The 22,393-nt window shown below is 40.3% G+C and overlaps 1 protein-coding gene across 1 annotated transcript; it reads right to left on the bottom strand.

Annotated features, from left to right (window-relative positions):
- Positions 1–514: 514 nt before the first annotated feature.
- On the bottom strand, positions 515–21,505 carry mosmoa (modulator of smoothened a). The gene is made up of 3 exons (XM_046414987.1): positions 20,497–21,505; positions 10,221–10,433; positions 515–3,156 (listed from the first exon to the last, which is right to left on the bottom strand). Exons 1-3 carry the CDS (start codon positions 20,600–20,602, stop codon positions 2,972–2,974), a joined length of 504 nt encoding a protein of 167 aa, XP_046270943.1. The 5' UTR covers positions 20,603–21,505; the 3' UTR covers positions 515–2,971.
- Between the last annotated feature and the right edge of the window lie 888 nt (positions 21,506–22,393).

The following is a 22,393-nucleotide window of genomic DNA, read 5'->3' as shown; positions in this document are numbered from 1 at the left end:
GTCCACAAACTGACTCATACCCAACCTTTCTTATCCAGAGTTTAAGTGCATCCGTTGCTGAAACTGAAAGTGTAAGTTATTATTTGGAAGGAAAATGTTTACCGTGTAAATTAAATTAATCCACTTAGCCCAGACAATAATGTTCTAAAAATAGATTTGAAGGTCACTGACAGCTTGATTGCTTGTCGATACTGAAGCTTAGGGGTGATTGTTCCCCAGCGAGGAGCTGTCGAACATTTAACAGATGTAGTCCAGGAACACAGATAGCACTTCTACTAATGCATCCTGGTAAGCTGCCCTTGAATCACTTTAGGTTTGTGCCTGTTTTTTTTTATTTTTTAGATTGAGTGAAGTGGGAGTACAAGGTCATTTGGGCAACATCCTGCAGAAGAAGTATACTGATTATAAGATTAATACGTTCTCTCTGATTTCTGATTAAATTATCTGCTTAGCTACTGATGAGAGTCATACTTAGCATCCCCTCATATAAGCACAATAACTCATACAGCCGGCGTCAGAGTCACACACACCCATTTTTCTCATTTTATTCAGTGATAAATAATTTCCTATGATCATAGGCTTTATGTGAAGACATCCGATCAAGGCAAGAGACAAATTAGAGGGCACACATTGCCACCATTAGAAAATAATAGCAGAAACAAAAACAATGAGGTAAGAAGTTCTCTTTTTTATACATTTGTGGTGCTTCTATTTCTGTTACCTATACTGTTGAATGCACAGTGCTTCCTAATACAGAAAACCTGCCTCTTGTGTCTGTACATTATTAAACAAAAACAGGTCATGGCACAATACTGAACCAACCAAGACAGGCCACTGCAGAGTGTAGAGATAGCAGTATACATCATCAGACCAAGAGTAAGAAAAGCTGAGCAGCAAACAGAAATACAAAACAAAAGTCTAAGACTTAACGACTGGGCTCTGTGATTGATTTAAAACACACACACACACACACACCACCCAAATTGTTGAGCATGTTAAGTATCAGCCCATACGTGGAAGAGCTGAAAGGATTTGATAATCAATTGATTGCTTCAATTGACTGTCAAAGTCATTTCTGCTTTGCTTCTTGTGATACTAAATTGTAAATCAGTGGGTTATGAAATGTCACCAGACTCCCGTCTGTGAATTGAGGAATGGTTGGTTTTCTGTGCTTTGCAGACCAGGTTTTTAACAATTATCAAATATAATCCATCACAAATAAACGTCTATAAATGTGCTTAGAATAAAAAATGCACTCTTTTCAATATGCCCAAGAATACTAATCACTGTTTTGTTTTGTTGTTTTTTAGTTTTCTGCAAACAAGAGCTTCAAATATCTAATTCAGCATACTTTTAATGGTGCCAATTAGTCAAAATGTGAACGACATTATACAAATGAGTTGTGTGACGTGTCCTAATTTTGAGAGACTTGCACTGAAGCACACACTGAATCTGAAGGATCACATTTGGGCTTTGGAAACTAAAATTTCACTGAGGTTAATTAAAGTGTGTGTGTGTGTGTGTGTTTTACATTCACAGGCCTCAAGGGTAGCACACTGAGGCACAGCCTCATGCATGGACCTGACCTGCAGTCCCACTGCCTTCACTGTTTAGAAAACAAAAAACAACAACAAAAAAATTACTCCTGGCTCCCTTCTTTATTGTCCAACATTAAAGGAGAATACCACCAATTTTCAGCATTCACATATGTTATTTTCACACCAGACGTAACATCAGCTTCTATTTGTACAAGTCAATACTGTCTGCTATAATTACATGTATGAGTTCATTTCAACCCCACAGTAATGTTCACCTCTGAAAATACCTTGAAAAGGCCAGTGTACTTGTGGCCTGTACTTAAATGTATTAAGAGTATTACTACAAATACAAGTTGTGTTTATGTTTATGATGATTGTTCTCTAAATTCACAGTCTTCTAGATATTGGCAAATGATGTGCATCAGCATCATGGCTTTAGCTTAGCAAAACAGCTGTCAACACTCACTAATACTCTGTTTGCTGTCCATGTAAATAACATAATGCAAGCTCTCACATTGAGTGGCATTCTCCTTTGTGGTACTTGACCTCCTGTTCTGCTGCCCAGGGAGGTCAGCCCTCATTGCTACCGGCTCCTTAGCTGCACCTGTTTGTGAGAAAAAGAGGCAGCACACCTGCACCTTCCTTAGGTCCACAGCAGCCAGTGAACTGGCCCAGACAGCTGGACTCACAGCTGCTCTCCCCAGCTGCACACCTGGGGCCTCCTGAAGTGACAGGCGAGAATAAACCCTGCTCTAAAAGCCAAGCTGGCAGGAAACTCTTCAGTTCCCCTCAAGGATCCTGTTCAGTGAACCTCAAGTACACTCGAGCTTCAGTGGCAAGGCTGCTGGGGGAGGGAGGTGGAAGAGGGAAAAAAAGGAAAGAAAGAAAAAAAAAAACACAAAATGTACAACAACAGAAAACCACACAACTGAAATAGCTAAGAGAAGCCAAAAATAGCAACAGGAGCAGTCGTGACGGCGCAGATGTGTGCTCAGGGCGAGCGGAGGGGTCAAGTCGAGGAGCGGCTGTAGTGGTCCTCATGCAATGCGCGCCAGCATTATGGCCGCAGTTGCCATGACAGCGGCACATTAAACACCCTATTCCCCAACAGAACAACAACGGAGAGGCGGCCATATTTTAAATCAACAGTGGCAGGGTGCAGCGACAGCCTCGGCTGCCCTCTGTCACACTCCTCCACCCCTTTGTGGCCATGTCCCACCTTTAGTGTTTTGTTCATTTATTCGTTTTCATTTTTTAGTCGTTAGATACTTCACGGTCTGCGGTCCCTTGACACATAAATCAAAGACATCTCTGTATCAGCCCTGTGGCCAGAGTTTGTTGTTTTTGATTTTCAGTCATTGTGAGTATTTGTAAATCCCATAAAATTTTCAGAGCCTCTTGTGTCAGTCCAGAGGCGGGCATGGTTTGAGTCCTCAGCCTGGGAGGCAAACTTTGCCTGCAAACAGAAGTCCCACTATGGTGAAGAAGATGGAGAGGACAAACAGCACGTACGAGGAGCCGACCACTGTGTTGTTGGGCAGCTTGTACGGCTGGCCTCCCACCTCGTTGATGTAGAAGCCTATGGGGAAGATGAGCGCCGCCATGCAGAACAGGATCACTGGAAAGAAGGAAGAAGCAGGAGAGAAAATGTTAGTTCAGCGCTTGAACATGACTGCTATGATTCTGTACAGACACCCGCTTTTACTCCATAGTCCATCCTACATGTAAACCAAATGTATTTCAGAGCTAGACTCATGTGACTAAATATATACTTCTAGACTTTAAGACAGAAATAAAAGCAAGAAAAGTCTGACCACAGCCTACGCTTTGGCCTTTGCGCTCCACACAAGTTGCAGAAAATTAAGCAGGAACTCACTCGACAGCTCAAATTGAATTCAATTTTAGCAAGTTCATTACCGATGTACAATAGCGCTTTTCAAATGGCCTTTCAAAGAGCAATTATACGCCGCAGACTCATGGTATGCTTTGTGATCAGCATGACTCTGCCTCTCAGCCATTTATGTAACTTTAATGTTTAATGATTTCGTGTAAAAATAGGTGAAACGTCACAGATTATACATTATTCCAACAAATGTACGTCCAAGCAAAAAAAAAATAAAGAGGCAGAAATTGGGGAGCATATTTGGCACAGATCATTGCAACAGGCCTTTAGCTGGAAATTTCAAATAATTGTCTCTCATAGAAAGCCAAAGTGCAACCTGAACATCAACAAGAAAACCAGAAGTATATCTTTGCTGCTGGGGTCCTATGTTTCCCAGGTCAATAACCTGTCGACAAATATTACACCTCTGATTGTCACAGGGACAAACAACCCTAACGCTAGAGCTGGAGAACATATGACCCTTTGTCATGTCCGCATTATATGCCATATAATCTGGGAAACATAAGAATTACTCCAGAAAACTTCTGAAAATCTCTCAACAGTACGTCATGTCACTCTTTTCATATGTTAAGGCAAAGGCAGCAGACATTCTAATATCATCATTTATTTCATACTTCTGTTTATTTGTGGTCTTGAGAGATGACAACCCAGCGATCACAATCTTATTAATAACGCTGTCTTGTCTTCTTTTCAACTAAAGAAGAACAACAAGCAAACAAAGGACGAGTTATCTGAAAAGTTTCAGGAATGACAAATGTGCGCTGTGTGCTCGAATTAAACCTGTAAATCAGTCATCTCCTGTACAGACAACCAGACAAATGAAAGACACGCAATTCAAAGACGAGGCCAGACATGTTTGGAGAGCACAGGTCTACAGCAGCTCAGTAATAAAAACTCGACTACATTTTATACAGGAGCAGTAAAACAAAAACAAAAAAGGAGTGATATTCAAATGCTGTGTTTCCCCCAGAAGTGTGTCAACCAGTTCTTACACTCTGGCACATGAAAATTTATATTTGTTGTTCTGTTGGGGCTTTTTTATTTTTTGTAAAAGTATTTCCAACTTTAAATTACAACATTTCTGATATTTTCGATAGTTCATGAAGGCAGCATTCGCCCACAGTCAAATATCTCAGCAAATCATTAAAAACCATCCCACAGGTATTTCACCGAACTTAAGCTCTGAAGTCAAACCTTTATGTGGCTTTAGGCGAGAATTTGTGGGTAAAACCATATCATTATCAAGTTCTATTCTTGAACCCAACACAAACTTACAGTATTTCCAACACTACTTGAACACAGCATTAGTTTCAGTAAATGTTAACCATAAATAAGCTTTTTATGCGACCTCAGGCTGATTAACACAGTTTAAAATTTCTCTGCATGCTTAGAGGTGCAAATCAGATTTCAAGCTTTCTAAACAGCCACATCCAGCTCTGTTTATTAGGTTAAATCCTTTAACAGACTTTCCTGCACTAGTAAAGAAAAAAACAAACACTAGGGGCTTTGGAGGAAATCACATATGTTAACGCTGTCGTACTCTCCTATAGCTGCCACGACATGTTAGGTATAAGACATAATTTACTGATAAATCTTGACGCATTACAAAGCAATTATTTCCATTTACAGTGTGTTTGAATTCTGCTCGACTGAAACTCATTTTCAGAGAATAGAGTAGCAGAAGTGAAAGTGGGGATTTTAATCAGAAATGGTGTGAACAGACACACACACACACACACACTAGTTCATAAACCACAGCTAAGCTCATCTTCACTTAAGGAACCAGGCTAGTTTTCTGCACCTGATTTCTCAAAAGTCTATATATATATATATCTATATATATATATATATAGATCTATATATATGTCTATATATATATATATATATATGTCTATATATATATATATATATATATATATATATATATATATATATATATATATATATATATATATATATATATAGATATATCTATATCTATATCTATCTATATATATATATATATATAGATATATATAGATATATATATCTATATATATATATACACAAGAGACCCAATTTCTTTAAGTGCAGTATGGGATAAGAGAACCCTGATTTAAAGGAGCACTCCACCGATTTAGCATTATACCCAAATAAGACTGGCAGACTCCAAATCAGAATTGATACAGCAGAACCAGAGATATGATCTTTTTTACTGAAACTCGATATCTACTTTAACCACAATGAACTCAACCTCTGACAGTTTGGTTGGAGATTAAGCTGTGCTCTGCGAGCAGTGGCTAATGTAGCCTTGAGACAGATGGAGCCTTTCATAAGCATGCATGTGCATGACATAAAACTGAAGGAACACATGTTGTGATGCATCAGATTTGTCTACAGCTGAAAGCAAAGCAGACATCAGAGGTGAAGCTATTCGTGAAGTCATTATAAAGTTTTACCATCCTGTCCAGGAAGCAGGAATCTGTGGTTGACTAATCATCTACTGCTTCCTCTTCTGCTTACTTTGAAGATGTTTTTCCTGAAACATTCAGTCCAGCTTCTTTTATGTAATGCAGTTAATGAAGTTAAATAGCAAAGCCAGCTGTGTGAATTTGTGAATCCCATGCCAATGGCAGTGCAGAATTTTTTGAATAGCTTCACGTAAAAATAAAAATAAAAATAAGACTCGGTGCAGTCGGTTCTTCCTGCACCAACTGTCTGTAGTAGTGTGGTGGGGTGAAAGGGCTGCCCATCATATGTTACTAGTGTGTGCTACAAAAACTCTTAACTACCTTAGTTTCCAGCAGAATCACAAGTACTCATTACATTGAATCATCATCCAAACATTGTTCTTGATGTCAAACCCTTTAACAGCCACCAAATGCCAAACTTCACTGGGTTTGACGTCAAGAATGATGTGTTTTGAACAATTTACTGTCTGTGACTGTACGAACTATGTTTTGTGCTCACTGAATATGACTTCACCACCTGAGGAGAAAACAGAATTACTGCCTTGCACTGAAAAGTCTCCATGCATGGGTCAAGTTTCAGTTTTATATCTATTGTCTTTTCACACACACTTCATTTATACAGAGGACTACAGGGGACTGATAGAAAGCTTTGTCACTATTGCAATAACATTAATCTACTGCTCCATGTTGGCTCAGTTTCAAAGGTCCAGTATCTGATCAAATGTGAAATATGGTCACAATCTCCTCTTCAGCTATGGTGTTGGATAACGGTCACAGAGGTATTTTTGCAGAGCATTATGATGAAGTGGAAAAACGTGTTTTGTAAGGGAACGGTCCCTTTGACCACCAAAATGTAAAACAATTCATCCTCGAGTCTGAGTTGACGTTATACAAAAACATAAAGCATTGCTGGCGCAGAGGCATAAAGATTTTGTGTTCGCCAGCAGCACCTGAAAGTCAGCTGAGGCTGTGCTGAATTATTCTGGTTTCCTCAACAGTGTGTAATTGACCTGGTGATGGCACATTAAGGCATTTTTAGCTTTAACCTGTTCACTCCAGCTTGTCAGTGTGCAGTGCTGGTCAGTACCTGAGGGATCATTTCTCCTGCTCCAAATATAATCTAATGTTTAACAGTTTAACAGTTTCTTCAAGCAGCCTGCAGCTAGAAGAGCCTGTTATAGTACAGCAATCCAGATACTGGTATTACAAGACATTTTGGGGCTTAAATATTTAATTAGGGATGTGCGATATGACTCTATCACTGTGAGTAATTGCTAACTGATAAAACAAACAGACGGGAATATTTGGTATTGGCTAAACCAGCAGCTTAAATACCTGACAAAGCCATGTGCCTAATACAGTTTAATATAAAACACTGTCATAAATCACCCATTCTCCCTTATTTGCAATGTTATTCAAAATATCCTAATAGAGCCACAAGTATATTCATACCATAAATGAATAAGATTAACTGAGTGTGACATTCATGCAGCTACTTGGTTAACTAATAAACTTGTTTTACAGTTTAACTGTTAGTTAGCTGTTATTGTCAGACTCCTGTACTTCTCACTGTGCCTTATCTAAGATGTGAGCCATTACATACTATATACAATCAGAATGGCAGTATGTTCATAAATGATCAGGTCCATGCTGTGCTGACTCAAACAGGCCAAACGTCTCCAGTCTGTCAGCAAGCCTAAATGAACAACGTCTGGTAACCCTGTATCACAAGCCGCACACAAGCAAATATTTATGTCTGTCATTTTGCCTGCTCATTGCTCCGGCCATGTGTTTATCCGTGAGGGGGGTGTGATTGCAAAAGGACGTTGTGAAAGGTAAGCTAAAAATGGACCTAGAAATACATGGCTCAGCATTATTCCTGCACAATTTAACTGAAGTGCACCTCACGGTCCGCTGCTTCTCAGTAGTGCCTAAACTGGTGTCACCCACTGTAATCGGCTGACATTAGCAGATTTATCATAATCATTTTACATGTTGGCTAACGAGATATTTTTCTTTCACTGCTTCAGTTTTGTACAAGGACCCAGTGAGCACTGGTTACCAACCAGTTTGGCAAAAAGGTTGCCATTACATCACAGGAAGCGTGCAGGTAAATGGGATTAAGAATAAAAATCTGTAAATAGTAAAACGATCCACTTTTAAAAAGCAATGAAAAATAACTTGAACTGCACTTGAAGGGTAACATCACCTCATAGTTTGTGGGCAGAAAATAAAACGAAAATAGCTTCTGTTGCGTTGAACACCATCAATAGTCACTCCATAATGAAGTGGCTATTCTCTCTGTTCAGGGAGCATCTTCGTTATTGTGGACCAACAATGAACGTCTTTGAGGCTGTAATTAATACCTGGGGTGGTAGGGGAAATTATACACATTTTCCTTGTCTTCAGAATTTAATTTATAACCACATATTCCATAGTTAGTTAATGTCTTGTTAGAATTACACTTATTATTACCCAATTAAATGGCCACAGATGATCATCACATCTGGGGTGTGTGTGTGTGTATATATGTGTGTGTGTGTGTGTGTGTGAGAGAGAGAGAGAGTATAGAGACACAGAGGCGGGTCTGTGCTGATCATACAAAGCTGTCCATTCAGGTGCTGGTGGCCTGGAGCCAGTTACTCTACAGACTGCCCACCTTCTGTCAACCTTCATGACCTGTTTACCCCGACCGAACCACCCCCATCTCCACACAGCCACTTCACTTTATTCTCCCCTTCCATTTGTGTCTTTACATTGGCAACCACCTCTCACTCACTCGCAGTCTCGGCTCTTGACCACTACAAACATGATTATTCACACAGCTTGCCTTCTTTACTCTTCTTAATCCACCACCCGTTCCCCTCTCCTGACCTCTCACTCCCTCTCCCGCTCGGCTGATACCAAAGAGGTGCTCTCCATCACAGCTAGAGTTCAGCTACATTAGATGGAATAAAAAACAAGCTTGTACATTGGTCCCATTTTTGGCTTTTTGTTGTTGTCCTCCTATCCTTCAAACAGGCTCTTGAAATAAGAGGATCTCAAGAAGATCCACAGCCACTTAAGTGTCAGGTAACTGGGGTGCTAAAAAAAAACATAAAGTGATGATTTTCTATCTTCTTCAGCAAACTCATTCAGCTACATTTGTTTCCTCATTTAAAGCCATACTCATCACCATGCTTTAGCCACCTCAGAGAGAACCAGTACTATTAATATACCTCTTGTCAAATATGGCCAAGAGAAGCCTTGAAGGGGGATAAGGGTGAAAACTGCTCAGTGTTGCCGTGGCAACCGCCTTACTTTCCTTTGCGTGTGCTCGTTAAACAATGATTCAATGCCTTCCAATTTAGCTTGTGACACAGATTTGTGCTCACCGGACAGACAGTTTGTGGAGGGCTTCGGGCTTCTGTAAAGTGGTGATTCATCGGGTATTTGCAAGTGATTAGGAAGAGTTACAAAATCTAATTATGAATCTGCATTTGGCTCCACATGCAAAAACATGAGGAAAGCACTGAGTGTTTGTTCAAAATCTACAGGGCAAAAAAGGGCACAGTGTCCCAAAAAAAAGAAACAACCCAAAAAAACAAACAAAAAAAAAATGCCCTGAGCTTTCAAACAATAATATGCAGCATTGTGGCTTCACAGGCTGCTCCGTCTGTACAAGTGTGCTTGAGGCTGTCTATTCCCCTAACTAACCGACCAATCAAACTCCGCTCTCCCACACAGCCTTACGAAACCAGCTCGAGTCACAGCGCGCGAGATGGATGCTGAGTTATTATCGAGTGCTGGAAGTGCATCTATACAGAAATCGTTTTGGGGGAAAAAAAAAAAATCGCAGTGGCACACAAGCCACCCACTCTGTACCAGACCAGCTGCATTACTCAATAAATCAGCTTCAGGGGAGCAAGAGTGTTCGTCTAACATGCAAAAACAACACTCACAGATGTGCAAATGCAACCAAACACACACACACACACACACACACATTTATTTTTCACTCTCAGAAACAAAAACACATAAAGCCCTGTATATGGCCTTGGATATTTTAGACGTCATATTTATCTACACATCCATCAAATTAGCAGTGCATAACTATTTCTCACACTCACTCAATCTCATCTCTTCTCCTTTCATTATTTCATGCCCCCAAAGAAACCATGTTTGTGAAAATACCAATGTGGCTACGTTAAATAACTAAGGTTATTTTTCTAAAGGTTATGCAGTGAGACAGAGGAAGGTGTGGAAGCACAAAGGGAAATATGCTAATGGAAAGTCGAGTAAAGCAAAATAATTTCATTCACTATGAAAGTCATTGTCTTGTTTACTTACTGCCAGTAAAGGCGATCCAACGGGCGTATTTGGTGGCTTCTCTGCGCCAGTGTGAAGCCACCAGCAGACCACAGGTGACTGTGAGGGAGATGATGCCCATGATGATAAAGAAAAGCGTGGTGACCCACTCTGGGGGCAGTCGTGGTGGTATACAGGTCCGATCTCGTCCGTGGATGGTCTGACATTGCCGGACTAGACCGACTGTAAGGGCACCTGCAGAGAGAGTTGAATAATGGTGAGGCGTCAATTGCAAAAGTTGCTGCACTTCAGCTCTAGTGAATTCTTTTAAAAACCTTAAATGATGATTTCAGTTTTCTTTACATATTAGCTATAATATGGTCGGAGCACACGTAGGTTCAGCACTGGTCCATGGCACAGGGTTTGGAAATCATCTACAATCATCATCCATAAGAATTTAAAGCAGCACAGCTAATAAAAAGCACATAAACAAAACACTAAAGCATCAGTAAATGTACATTGCAAGCTCAAGAGATTAAAACGCAAGCAAAGTGGCTCTGTCTATCTATATAGTGTATCTGTGCACACCAGGAGACTAACATCAAATTATGGCAAGGCATTCTAACAGCTGACATTTGAGCACATGATCCTTATTTCTTACATTACATCTGTGAGGGTAGCAGTATGTCACAAAAAATGCAAGTGGGAAAAAAACCCACAAGAGCAAAAAAGGTTAAGGGTCTCATGCTAGGGAAAAACAGTCAAGCTGTGACAAATTGGTGCCTCAATCGACGACAAGGTCCAGTGAGGGAGAGGTCGGAGCAACGTGAAAGAGGAACAAGTGAAGGGGGAAGAATGAAGAAAGAAAAGAGAAGCTCCTTTAATTTGTAACCAATTCGATGCTGGCAGGGATTTGGTGGGAGCCAATTAAACCAGTGCAGGGCCTACATTTTTTCCTCACACTCTCACAGTCAAGGAGAGAGGGTGAGGGCTAAATCAATCTTGCCAATTACTGAATCTGTCCCACGCAGATATGACACTTAACATCGACAGGGAAAGAAGTTACAGTGATACCAGACAAATGTTCAGCAGCTTTAAGACACAATATTTCCTGTTTCATACTCAAATATAATGACCATCTCCTTCCTTCATCTCTCTCGTCTTTGGCTGAGATCTTATGTAAGTATGCACATCTTCCATTACAAAACATGGCACGACTTCCATGATTGATCAGACAGGGAGACAAATGGATTCATTCCTCACTCAGGGTGAGTGTGAAGGCCAGCACTCAGAGCAGAAACACGCTCCAGTGGTGCATTCACTCTGGAGGGATGCCATTCAATTAAGAGCACGTTCTCAAGGGGAATATATCTACCTGAGTAAGCACAACAGCTGTCTCTTTGGCATGTTAACAAAGGTACAAGCTATTGAAGTGTATTCCGGGGTTTGAAATGCCTTCCAAATCACTGATGTTTCAACCAAAGATGTTTTATCCTGCACTGCATTTCAGAGTCAAATGGGCACCAGAAGCAGCACCACAACAAATGCAGTTTTCTGTCTCACACTCCATTAGTACCAAAACCCAGCAGGTACTGAAATGGCACTAAATACATGTCATACATTCCTAAACAATAAATTCCACGCTCATGAAATCCACTCATAATTGAATAAAACAAATTTAAACTAGAATGTGTCCCGTGGAGTTTTGTTCACACGCAGCTTTAAATCTTGCATTATTTACATTCATGTTAACTGACTTCTTCTCCCCTACCTTGTGCACTGCAGCACACCTTGGCTCAACACTGCTGTCTGTTGGTCAGTGGAATAGTGCAATTCCATGGGCAAGTCTATGTGATGAACAAAATGGGAATCTAAACATGGGAAAACCCCTTCATAGCACAGGAAACCATTAAACAAACCTTGTCCATTTATGAATGAAAACAGCTCAGAATATAGGGTATGTGGCTAAGCTAATTCTAATTCGAGGACTGACTGTCACATTGTTGTCTTGGGATAATATACCAACATATCCTCTGCATGTCTGAGGCATAAGCTGAAAAAAAAAGAAAAGCTGATGAGTGGTAAACACTCATTCCACTGACCACAAAATAACCCATTCACGGAAAAGGCAAGCCTGTGTGGGCATCACCATCAAGTTCAACAGAGGCTGAGCAGGTGGGTGGACGTGTGCATGAGACAAGTATGCAAGCTGGAATTTCAGAAGGTCATACTTGCTCTAGCTGGCACCCAAATCCAGACATTTCATAACCCGTCTGTAATTACCTTTTTTATATTTACACAATGAATACATACATAATGCTGCTAATTAACCCTCTTGTGTCTAAAGCACTTGAATTCAAACAAAAAAAGCAAAGCCTGTGTGGGAAGTGTTCGTGTTGCTGCGGGGGGTGTGGTGGGTTCTGCAGGCTGTCCAGAGGAAATCCTGTCCCCTTTTATAACAACCAGTGAGAGCGCCGCTTTTACAGTAACAACCCACACAAACAATGCCAGTGGTTCAAAAAGAAACGCCTTGAGAGTCTGTAGATGTTAAAGTGAGCCATATCTGGAACTGCAGAAGTGAGAGCTTTATATCTTCTTCTACAGGGATAAAAACCTACCTTTCAGACCAAACACAGTAATGCTGTGAATAGAGAACATGTGTTTCATCACAGAAAAGGAACAAGTGAAAATAAGGTTCTCTTTTACCTTATCGTCTGTCTTATTGCTATGGCAACTCAAGTCATACTGTGCAGAACACTTGTGCGGGAACAGTGAAAAGGGAAAAGGATGGCAGAAGAATGGTTCACAGTCTTATTTAACAGCCTACTGACGTTGGCCCAGCGTTGCAGAGTAAACTCGAACAAGTTAAAGAACGGGAGGTGAACGAGGTAAAGAAAGCACGGAACGGCGCTGGGAACAGGACAACACAAAGCAAAAGTTTAATGGCAGCGGTTTATGACCACTTCCCCTGGATCCTGGGGCCTCCTGCTGTTTCACTAGCTCTGTGTGGAATTCCTGCCCTACAGCAGGCAGGCACGCTATGGTACATGGATACAGGTAAACAACTCAACAAACAGTTCACGTTGAAGTCCGGTCTGATAGTAAAACGACGACAGTGTGTTCATGATACATATTCATTGCAACATTCAACTGACAGACACACAACCCTGTAAATTTGGACTGGCTATGTAAAATATGCATAAGGAGAAATGAAAGGAATAGTTGAAATGATAAGAATACACATTTTGGAAAGACTAGAGCTCTGGGCAGTTTGTACTTGCATATTTTTTATATCCCAGCCTCCACAGACACAATATTTTTTTATTCCTAGCATGGTGACTAAATCATCCAATAATAACAAACCTTCAATACCCACCCCAGCCTCTTACCCCAACCTCCCTGGGTTTGACATCAAAAGCGTGAGCTATGTTTGGATGAACAAACGTGACTTTGTGTCGCCAATCTTGGACTAAAAAGTTGGATCAAGAGGGGGGGGGGGGGCTCACGAAACTCAAATCAAACTGCCAAACCAGGCAGTGCAGACCAAATATGAATCAACGTTCTGCTGATGCATTTCGCGCTTCAAGTGTTTTCAGAAACTGAATATGACGAGCCAAAACCAAGCATCGCCCGGCTTACAGTATGTCACCCAGCAGCAAAAGCCTTAAGTGCTCCAGTGCAACAACAACCCCCTTTCTCAGCTTTCTCTGATCATGTAGCAACATTTTCAAAAAAAAATGTGCATCTTTCTACTGCACAGACAGCCCAATTTTAAAAAAAGACCATCTTTTAGGAGATGAGATACATTTAACAGACATAAGAGTGGTGTCAATCTTCTCACCGGAAGCCCAGAGCATGAATACGTCTTGTAGAGTGATACAGCACTAAAATAATGACTTCTCCATTTCGTGCCTCAGCGTTATAATTGGTTGATCAAATGAAGATGAACTCTGACACGAGTCCACCCCAACTTGAAACTGCATCGAAACTTGCTTGAACACAGGGCTTCACAATTACGGCGATAAAAAAAAAAAAAAAAAAAAAAAAGTGATTATTTTGGTCAATACTGAGATAACGATTATTTAACACAGTACACCACTGACAATGGAAACATGCATTAATTGATTGTAATAATGTAATAATGTAAAAAAGAAATACTCATCTATCATACGTGTAATGTTCACTCTCTTGACCACAGGAGTTGAACTAAACGTGTCTGGACTTTAAGGAAAGGGGTGGCACTGCTGCAAAGAAAAGAGGTGTGCTAGATTTATACCACAAGACAAAAGGAGAGCACCATAGCCAAAGGGAATATTTGCTGGAAGCCAAAATTTGATTTATCACCCAACCATACTGGAACTCATCTGTTGCACTGAGCAAGTGTGACCATATCCTGAGCCAAACTGATGCTCTTCATTAAAAAAAATGTCTTTGATTCTTCACACATATGGGAAAAAAATGGACCAATCCCCCATCATGGTGTTACCCCGCAGTCAACTCTGTATGATCAAAATACTCCTCTCATCATATCTCAGTCCAAATGAGAGGAAATGGGGCCGGTCTCTGCTCATCTGCAGCATGATGATGCTGTCATTAGCGGAGCACAGGAGGTGCTGCTGTTTGAAAGCTCTGGAGGGATGAGTCAAACAGGCCTCTGAACTGTGGTGGGCGACGAGTAAGCATGCTAAAGCAGCCACCAGCATGTTCTTCTGCCGCTGCTGTTAAGAGGCTTTTACAGCAGCCGCTTAGATTGTAGGGACACTGGAGCACAGCAGATAGCAAGAGAAACGCATCGCTTCTTATCATCTTCTACTGTTCATTCTGTCAAATTGAATCTAATGTTACAATATAATTAACTTGAACTAATATAACATTTCTCCAAGACTCACAGGACAAACTACACATATGTCCATTACACAGTGTCAGCAAACGTAAGCCCCCCACTATCTAGGGTACTGGCCAAGCACGATGAGCAAGACTTTGGAAAGTAAAGGGGAATCTTACTGAATGCTTCAAATTCTTAGGTGCTGTTATTATCTGAATCCTGTTTGCTGTCTAAGTGTCCACAGTCATCTGCCCTTTTACAGAGAATAAAATGTTGATCAATAATCTCCCAGAAAGGAGACTCACTTGCTTCTTTAATGTATCTGTACTGTCATGAACAACACCCTCCTGGTGAACAAACTTAAATTACCAAACAAACAAGAACCAGTTCCAGCAGATCCAGCAGATCTGGACCAGAGTCAACCTGCAGTCCAAAGGAGTGATATTTCTCATTAAAATGTAAATATGCAAATTACACTGTCCCTCCCCTCAAACCCAGTAAAAACGCATAAAGAATCAGACATAAAAGAAAAACAAAAAGGTATATGTCTGATCAACAATATTTTTGTGGCAATTGGCATCCTCAGTTCAGTCAGAAAAGCCTGCAGCACATGTGGGAAAGCAAAATAAGTAAATAAGCAGCCTCTAACTACAGGAAAGGAAAGTCATGGCTGCTGCAATTTTAACACAAACAGCTGTTAAGGTTTTATATTCAACACTCTGGTGCACATATCACAATTATGCTTGCCTGTAATTTTCAAACACTGTCACATCTACATCTGCAGTTCTGAACCAGAGCTGCTGTTTATTTTGCCCTTGCCTCTCGTGGCACAGGTAGGACCTGAACTGCAGGTCAAAACTGCTGACTCTGCATCTGCAGCTGGATGATATCGCCCGGGCCTGGTTTCAGTTGCTGTGCACCAGTGGCAATGTGCGTCCTTGTGCTCTGAAAAGGGACACCAAATGTAACGCAATGTAATATTCTCCTGTTTCATCTGGTTTAGATCATGTAGGGAATTGGCCTAACTACAGCATCAGTCCCTGACCACGTGTGATTGTTTATGTAGTTTTGGCAAAAGCAACTTTCATCTTTTTCATACATTTTTCTTTTATTTCCTGTAACGTGTATTACATTCTTTTTCCAATAAATCAGTTTTTTGCTCAACGCAGACTTACAATAGTTATACTCTCGCAAATATGAAGAGCTTGACTACAGAGATTACAAAACTCTGGTACTGACACCATCTGTAGCAGCTACTGCAGCTCCTAAAATAAATCTGTTTATTATTACACAAGTGATTCTGAACAGCATTCACTTTGGGGTGATAAACATCTGCTGGTGCAAAGGAGAAGGTCTGCAGTGTGGAGAATATTTCTAATCAAGGACTGATATGGCAAAAAATGTAAAGTGCAATTTGTTGGTTCTTAAGAATACGCTTGCTTGAAAAGAAAAATTGTGGCAACTTCCCATCACAACTAGGGCCTTTTCACTTTAACTCTTGCTTCATTCAGTAGCTCACTGCACACAATAAAACATTTCACTTAACACTTCAGTAAACAGAGGGTTGCAACAGTGAGTGTTAATAATTCATTCTTAAACAGAGAATGCTTTCCACCCAAATTAAATCCACCTGACAATTCTGAAATACTTGCAATGGCATTGGAAACCGAATTTTGAAATTGCCTCTTTCAACAGGGGGTTCGTACAGCTATTTAAGAGCAAAACTGAAAAACTTCTGACACACTTTCAAGGTACCTGAACGAAAAATTTCCAGACTCTCACAGCCTTTATCATTACATCTAAATCGTTTAGTAAGGTTACATCTTTTTCATACACACAGCGATAAATTTATATTGTCACTTATTTTAGCAGCCAATCCTTGCCACTTTTGACACCAGTTGACAAATATGATGATGGATCATTTCATCTCATGAGAGGCCATCTAGATGAAACACCAGATCATGTTGAAAATTTTTTTTTCAGGGAATATATTCAAATTAAAGCACACTGCTAACCTTGAAAACACAATGGTTACAATTTTCCAAACTTTCAAGATTTTGTACAAAGCCTTTTAAGTTTTGATTCTAGAAAAGTTACACTGAAAGATAGTAAATGTGAAAATCATCACTTGTCCCGGATATGGTGGACTGATGAAAAGCCTGTCAGTGACAAGATGTAATTTAGCTTTTTAAGTGTGAGTGCATGTATTGAGTGTTTCAGAGGATATCTGAGCCGTTGACTAGGGTGACAAGCGTCAGCAGAGATTCACAGTTTGTATCTGACACTGCAACAACAATAGCTTTGTCGTAAAGCTCAGTGAAGGAAATCAGCTTCAGCCTTTAATACCTGAGGATATCACACGCCTGTCACAGGTACTCGTGTTTTTCAGTGCTACTTCTCCTCCCTCTTGGGATGTTCTAGGGTTCATTATCAGTACTAGGTGGTGTTTCTGACAAGCCTCATAGTTTGTTTACTTCTTTTTGATTAGTTCAATCAGCGTTAATAGAATCTAACTGCCCACAGTAACATGTTGCACAAAGATGACACTCTGATGTCCTACGAGGGCAGGTTGTCCAGCACTGAGCCCCTCTGGTAGGACAACAACAACGCACAAGATCAGCTGACTGGGCATAATAAAATGCAGGGAGTCATCAGAGGCTCTTACTTCACAATAACTTCTAACAAGACTGCTGAATGCCTGACACAAAATAATACAAACAGCTCATGCTAGTTTAATTCATAGTTTAACTCAAAGTACTGCAATGCACGAATTGTTGTTATTATTAGGCTGAATCCAATTTAGCAGCATGTCGGCTATAACAGAGGCCTAGTGTTCAAATTAACTAAAGACAGCTTAACAGAGCCCCAAAGAGAAACTGTGAAATTGCTTGATATGCCTAGGCAATCTTAAAAGTCAAGACAAAACAAGCCACAAACAGACAAGCTGTACTGAAAATAAGAAACAAAGGTCACAAGTTGAAACAGCAAAGTGAAATGAAATGGGCAGCCAACAAGAGGGGTCCGGGAATAACTTGAAATTAAAGCAAATCCCCCAACTTTAAAGTGGTGTAAGCAAGAATGATATGATGAACTTTGCTGCTTTTTTTGATGAAAATGTGTTTGTGGGTTTGCCTACTTATATATGACAAGCATAATGTGTCTTTGCAAAAAATAATCTATATTAGAATTACACAATTATGTGTACAACTGTGAGTAAAAATCCACACTGGGAAATAAAATAAATTATGTTAAAAATTTTTTGACCATGTTTTGACCACTCGCAGAAGAGAATTTCATGCTAACAACAAAGAGTTTGCAAATATGTGGTGTCCATTGCCAAAGTAGAATGGAAGAAGTTTAAAGAAAATCTATTGGTAAGTGTTGCTTCACAGATAAGGGGAGAAGAAGAGGTCGGCTTTTTGACAACTCCAACATCAATACAATACACAACAGAATGAGCTGCAGTATTTGCAGCAGGTACTTGACAAATAGGACCTGCTCTTTTGTGGCTTGTGTTTTTAATGACATTATATCTTACACAGTTTTATAAAAATGACTCCAGGCTCCACTTAAGGGTGCCCACAGAAGGGGTTATAGTTGTTGACAATCTGCTTAAAACTACATCATAGTGTCTACTGAGTAATTTATTAAATGCTAAATTGGTACCACAAATCTAACTACATGCTTGCGGTAAAGATGGCACACTCAACTCATAAAGAAAACAACCTTTGCAAAATGCAAAGGTGTGTCACAAATAACTTCACCTACATCTGGCATTTAAGGCGCATATAGTACTGAAATTCCATTTATTTTTACATTGATTAAATAATAAGTAAGTAAAACTAGACATGACTACATAGCCACTTGAGCCACACAAAGATAGACAGGAAGTGTAATGTACTGACCACAGTGAAAATGTACTAAAGAACACTACAGAAGACCTACATTATTTTACTAATATATATATTCCAAAAGAGTGGCTGACACATTCTCAAAATGATGAGGAGGGGTAAAAAGGTGTGAGGGAGTATGTCAGGGGTTTGTCATCTACAACTCTCATAAAACCATGCAAGACAATTCACATCACAATCATCAAAGAGAGCATTGACTGTGAGGGGAAGTGAGAACAGTGACAGCAAGGTGGAAGTTAACAGTGTGTAACAGCCTGTAACAACCCCAATGCTAACCACAACACTGTGGTTTAAATATAGCAAAGGCTGGTGGCAGTGCGCTTTTTTAACAGTAGCACACTTAACTTCAGATGTGAACTCAACCAAAAAGTCCTGACCTTGTCACACAGACTCACACACAGCTGCAAATCCGTTATTTGCTCTCCAATACCATCAAATGGACTACATTGCAAATGGTGGCCTCATTTCATTTGAATCCTATTATTACTTTTGCACAGATTGCTTATTCTGTTGAGCTAATACAGCCTGGATGTGTATTGGTGGATGATGGATCCTCCCTGACCCAGTTACTAAGCTGTCATCCTGCAGAGGGAACAAAGAAGAGCAGCTGTCTATCAATAGCCTGAATGTGTTTTCAGCACTGACGCAAATAAAAGAAGACTAACAGCGAGTGCCTCTGTCCAGAATCAGCAGGGATGCCACAAATAAGCACCTCAAGTTGCTGATTCCATTGATCAGGCCACTTCAAATGTGGAGTCACCAGAGAAACAAAGCACCAAATTACCTTTAGTCGCTTAATCAATTCATTGGTCAACAGAATAAAGTCCACAACTAAATATTTTTTTTCATGTCTGATTAAACTACGACTATATTTTTCCCATCAATAGCCTCTGTAGTTTAAAAGACAATCAAATCAGGATTTCTGATTTGATTGATTTGTTTCACCAGTGGCTCAAAACACAAAAATATTTAATTTAAATGATATAAATCAAAGAAAAGCCACAAATTCTCAGCTATAAGGAGTTTGTCATAGGTCATTTTTTGGCTTAAAAGGAGGTAAAGCTATTAAACACTCATCAGAACTGTAGGTAATGTATTTTATAACAACTGTTAACTGATTAACTGTTTCAGCAATATCATCAAGTAAATCTTTTGTTTCAGCTTCACGCTCTGAAGATTGACTGCTTTTTCATTTTTATAAATCAGTGCAAAATTGAAAATCTGTTTTTTACTGTTGCAATTCACCTTGGTATCTAGGAAATCTGTTTTCTGACATAACTATTCATCTATTGATGAAAAGCCAATACAAATAATCATTAGTTACGCTTCTACAGACGTCCATGGTACTGATCAATCAGTTATTAGATTGTGATGATCTGTGACATTTTGGTCTGGCAGTCAATAACAAGAACCATAAATATGCACAAAAGACCCAGCTGTGGAGGACAAAAGATATTGTTGCACATAAAATCCTACACGTTGTGGATTTGGTTTTGAAATGATCTGATGGCAAATGTTCTGGTAAAAATCACACAAAACATAAGAGTGGTCTTGAATGGCAGTGCTGGCCTGCTTCGTTTACCTGCTGATTCACCAGTGTTGATCCAGTCTGGGTTTGCAATGCTGGCTATTGCAAAGATATCTGCTGCCAGAAACAGGCACCCTGAAATGATCGTTAGTTTATCCATATCGCCAGCTGATGAAGCGGTGTATGACGTGGAGAAAAAGTGGTGGTCGTTGTCCAAATGTGACCCCGGGTGTTGAGGACACAGTGTGGGCTGTTATCAGTCTAACCTCGCCCCCTTCAACAGGAGTCTGTTGTGGTTCTGTTGTGCATTTTGCAGCAACGTAGCTCCTTCGCGTCAAGCAAGCGAGAGCCTCCGGCTACAAAAGGCTCAAATACGACGCACAAAAGCATCACATCTCAAATGCTCGTTGTAGTCCAGTAAGGTAAAACAATAGTTCACTCAGCGCCAGGGCCCTGAACCGCCGTCTTTCGAATCCGTTTAGCAGCAACAGCCGCCGCAGCAGCATCGGGTACAGCTGCGGCTAGCAGAGAGCTAGCTAGCTTATTTCCCAGATTCGGGCTCGGTGTGCCGAGCTGCGGCCCAGAGGCTGTTCGACGACCGAGACCGTGTCTGCGCTAGCATTTCAGACCCAATGTCACACAGACGGAGGTGGGGGAAAAGGCAAACCAAGATCTCCTCACTTTACACTATCAAAGGTCTAACGTTAGCCGTCTGGAAAACTAGAACCCATCACCCTCTCCTGCTTATTCGAGCCCGTTCTCCTTCTCCGCTGGAATAGCATCTGGTACTTTCAGTCCGTTAGCCAGCAAGCTTCACCTCCTCATCACCATCTTCATCTTCGGACCACGACAAGGAGCATGGACTTTTAACGCTGCGTATTTAAATCCAAACGATCCGTTATAGTTCCGAATCTGGACGGTAACGTTATTGTTATGCTTTCAACCCGAGTGCCCACCGTTAGCTCAGCCTCCCTTTCTGCCAAATGACATCAGGCGAACACCCCCACGCAGCGTCGCGCACACACACACACACACACACACATTCTTCACGGTCGGGGGCGGGGGTCGTTCTGTTCTCGCGATAATATACAAAACAAGGGGTTCGTGTTGTCCTGAGTGGCCGCTTTTGTGGCAATTGACTGACGGTCAGTGATGTAGTCGGGATGGAATTAGTCCAGCAGGAGTCATTTTTTAAAGCCCTGCCAAGCACCTGTGAAGTGACCCTGATTTTGCACTTATACCGTTATAATGCCACATGATGTAGATAATAAAGTGCCATATGTCAATTGTTGGAAATTTGGCAACTTGCACCATGTAACTGCAGTGTGAACTAAGGTACATTTTATTGTTGAACAATAAATGCAAAGAAACAATTTAATCTAAAAGTCAACATTATTTTGTTGAATTTATCACAGATATTGACAAGATGGTAGTCTTAGTCCATGACATTGGTACTCTGTGACTGGGCAAAATAAGTTTGAGGCGAACTTCAAGGTAACAGAGAAAATACACAGTGCACACAGGACGAATTTACCCAAGTGGTATGTTTAAAGTACAATTCTGAGGTATTTATGATTCCATTTTCCCATTTTATTGTACTTTTTACTGCAGTGTTTAATATATTGCATGCAAAATATATCATGTTTATAAAATACAATGCATCGTTGTTGTTAAACTACAGCAGTTAAAATTAGCTCAGCCTCATCCAGCTGCAACATATAAATTCTGCTAAACTAAGCAGTAATAATTCAATACTAGATCTCGATTAGATCTCAACATACAAAGAGTACAGTTATGTACATTTTGCTATTATAGCAACTTTTACTAAAGTAAATGAGCTTGATGCTTATTTCACAGGGTTGCCTGAGCCAAAATTAAGGATGTTCAGCATTGGATTAAAGCCAACTTTCAATCCTTGGTTTTGTTTATACCTTTGGGTCCCCCTATTGGC

The sequence above is a fragment of the Scatophagus argus genome, chromosome 16, assembly GCF_020382885.2.
Source record: "Scatophagus argus isolate fScaArg1 chromosome 16, fScaArg1.pri, whole genome shotgun sequence".
NCBI lineage: Eukaryota > Metazoa > Chordata > Actinopteri > Scatophagidae > Scatophagus > Scatophagus argus.
Note: the sequence above shows the minus strand (reverse complement) of the source record. Positions and strands in the feature narration are given on the sequence as shown.

Bases quoted from the DNA above. Each gene is read 5' to 3' on its own strand.
- mosmoa (XM_046414987.1), bottom strand. From the start codon at position 20,602: ATGGATAAACTAACGATCATTTCAGGGTGCCTGTTTCTGGCAGCAGAT. The intron at 10,434-20,496 runs GTAAACGAAGCA...CTCTCTCTGCAG, and splicing joins CAACACTGGTGAATCAGCAG to GTGCCCTTACAGTCGGTCTA. The intron at 3,157-10,220 runs GTAAGTAAACAA...CCTTCTTTCCAG, and splicing joins TTGGATCGCCTTTACTGGCA to TGATCCTGTTCTGCATGGCG.